We start from the raw sequence: 3,084 nt of genomic DNA on the forward strand, positions 1-3,084 counted from the left end.
AATATATTCAGGTATAAAATAGGAGGGAAAAAAAACAAGTCAATATCATTTTACAAAAAAAAAATATTTAAAAAAACTTTATTTATATTGTCAAACACATGTGAAGCCCAACGTATTTAACAAAGCAATGAAAAAAAAAAAACAAAATAAATAAATACGTTAAAACTTTAAAAAAAATAACAACAATGAGCTATTTATGTTACTTGTTCTGGAGGAATATGTTAGGACTAGTTTTTTAGGTAACAGCTAATAAGATGGTGCATGAGTCAGACTACAGGACAAAGGACCGGAGGCCTTCACTTTGGTTAACTGTAGAAATCAGCAGATTTATTTCACCTCAGTTCTCAGTGTTGACAGCAGTCTGTAATAACAGACAACTTTACATTAAGCTAAAATCATGTCAGATCAAAAGTCTGACTAGAATAGGTTTGTGAACATGTTGGGTAAAACCAACTAACAATGCTAAATTATTAAAGGCTGTTTTTAATCCATCGCTTTCAACATATACTGAAACTCCCCACATTTATAACTTTATCAGTTCAATTTTAAATCAGAAAATTCAGAGAATTTAAACAAAATCTAAGAATAAGGGCTTGGTGGATGATATATAGTAAATTTGTTACATTTTTTTCCCATTTTGGATGAAAAATACTAAAGGTCAAGGACTCAGAAGAATTGTACAGTGGTGTGCAAAATTGTTTGTACCCTTATTTTTATACTTTTGCATGTTTGTCACACCTAAATGTTTCAGATCATCAAAAAAATTCTAATATTAGACAAAGATAACACATATAAAACAAAAATCCAGTTTTAAAGTGAAGGGGGGAAATCCTACATGGTCCTGTCTGAAGCTAAAAAGTTATTTTCCTCCCTGTTAGCCTTCCTCTGGTGTTAGCTTTCTGCTGCCATCTGTGGTGTTAGCGGGTCATTTTGGACCCGTGTATTAAATCAGCCATAAAATACCCAAAAAACAATCTTTTATCATCCAATGTTTTTCTTAACTCTTGTTTAGCTGGTTGGGCTCCCTTATCCATGAAAAGATTGGTTTTAAATATTTTTGTGGCCCCCTGGGCCTTTGTTTTAACAGCATACCCCTCGTTTTCAATGTCTAAAAAGTGGTCAAATGAACCTTAAGAGAAGAAGGCAACAAWATAATCAGTTGTTCTGTTACCTGAGTGTAACTGAGAGATATTAAAACACATTTCTTAAATGTTCAACAAAAAAAAGATTTTAATTTTAATATTATCAAATGTAGTAACATCTATGGTGTTTCGGGTCATTTTGGACCCGTATATATTTACTTCAAGAAAAGGGCAAAAACAAGTCTTTTTTTCCACACAATAGAACCTTAATACAATATTTAACAATATTAAAAACAGAACAGTCATAAATAATAAAAAATTACAATAAAACAAAGATTTGCAAGGTCAAATAAACAACAACCGATCGAGAAAAATCACATCAAAAGAAATCAAGTACTTGTTCTATAAATACTCTGTGCAAAGAACATGCCTGTGCTTGTGTGTGTGTGTGTGTTTAGACACATGTGTTGCAAAAAGTGACACTTTTAGTGTGTTCTTTGCAGATATATTTGTTGCAGGTGAAGCACACTATGTAGGTTTTTCTGTCCATATTGCTAGGGCAGACCTGACACCTCTTTCTTTTTGAACGAGGTGGTCTCACTGGCATTGTGGCTGTGGATGTGGATGGAGTGCTTGAGGCAGGGCTGGCTGCTGAGGGGGAAGGTGATGCTGATGCTCTTCCTGTTGCTGTGGATGTGGATGGCGTGTTTGGTGACCACTGCAGCTGTCTGACCAAGTCTGCAGAAGCTGGGTCTCAGGGCACCCGTTCCCGTTGCTCAATGTGTGTCTTGACAAGGGAATTCCCGAGCTCCTCAAGAAACATTCTCCGCTTGGTGTTTTGGGTTGAATTCCACCCTTGGTGAATATGGGTCCACAACACAAATGCATTGTATGCAGACACATTGAGGATGTTGTAAAACACAACCATTGGCCATCTCCTGGTCATTCCCTGGCAAGTGTAGGTGGCAGTCAGCTTGTCCAGATTGTCCACTCCTCCTTTGTTTTTGTTGTAGTCCAGGATGATTATGGGCTTTTTGTCACTTCCTGATGACACAGCAGCATCTTTGTGAAGAGTGGACATCAGTATCACATTCCGTCATTTTTTTGGACAGTGAAACAACAGTGGTGGTATCTATGAAAACAAATTTGGAGGAAAGTGGAGCCCTGTCCTTCACCAGCAACATTTCTGCGGGACTCTTGAGATCATCTGAAAGGTCTGAAGAGACATTGTTGCCCGGAAAATATTTCTGCCCGTTGATGCATCCCAGAGACTCTCAGTTGCCTCATTACTCGATCTGTAAACTCCAGCAAGGAGGAGAACACCAATGTAGGCATCCAGGTACATCTCATCAATGTCTTTCCACGTGTTGCCATGGACTTTTTTCCCCTCAAGGTTTGTCATAGCAATTATGACTGTTTTTAGTGACAATGGCAAAAAAAGATCAAAGCACATCTTGATGTCACTTACTCTTGTCAAAGCAAACCTTGTGACCCCAGGGGTCATTTTGATGATGTTTGCAACAGCTGTCCTTCCATGCACATCAGGAGGAACTGTACTCCAACGGATGTTGCCACGTTTGGATTGGAATGATTCAGCAGGAGCAGCTTCAGCACCAGTGACCTCCTCTTCAGACTGATCAGTTGTGTCTGTTTCTTCCAYWTGGTACTCCACATCATCTTCGTTCTCAGAGGCCTGCTCATCTCCATCGCTAAAATCCTGTGTGCCCTCTGCCTCATTTGCAGCAAAGATGTGATCCAAAGCTTCATTTACAGTGAATCTTCTCCTCATTGTTGCAACAAGTGAATTGGAGATGTGTACTCTGCAAGTCACCACCTCTACACTCAAATGGCTTGACAAGCCTGGACATGTCTCCCTTTGTTTGTTCTCGCAAAAAGACAAAGAGAAAAGCCCCTAAATGAAGCTCAAGTGGTTGGAGGAAGAGGCTGTTGGTTGATTGTGTGTCTATGATTTAATTTTTGGCATTTTTATTTTTTTTATAAT

The 3,084-nt window shown here is 38.4% G+C and overlaps 1 protein-coding gene across 1 annotated transcript; it reads right to left on the reverse strand.

The window, feature by feature from the left end:
• Window positions 1-2,273: 2,273 nt before the first annotated feature.
• Window positions 2,274-3,078, reverse strand: LOC106511363 (piggyBac transposable element-derived protein 4; the record flags this gene model as incomplete). Its single annotated transcript, XM_014000118.1, is given in 1 exon segment — window positions 2,274-3,078. A coding segment is annotated over 1 exon segment (598 nt), but the record flags the coding sequence as incomplete, so codon positions are not given.
• Window positions 3,079-3,084: the final 6 nt, after the last annotated feature.

Source organism: Austrofundulus limnaeus, unplaced genomic scaffold (assembly GCF_001266775.1).
Source record: "Austrofundulus limnaeus strain Quisiro unplaced genomic scaffold, Austrofundulus_limnaeus-1.0 Scaffold2718, whole genome shotgun sequence".
NCBI classification, from domain to species: Eukaryota; Metazoa; Chordata; class Actinopteri; order Cyprinodontiformes; family Rivulidae; genus Austrofundulus; species Austrofundulus limnaeus.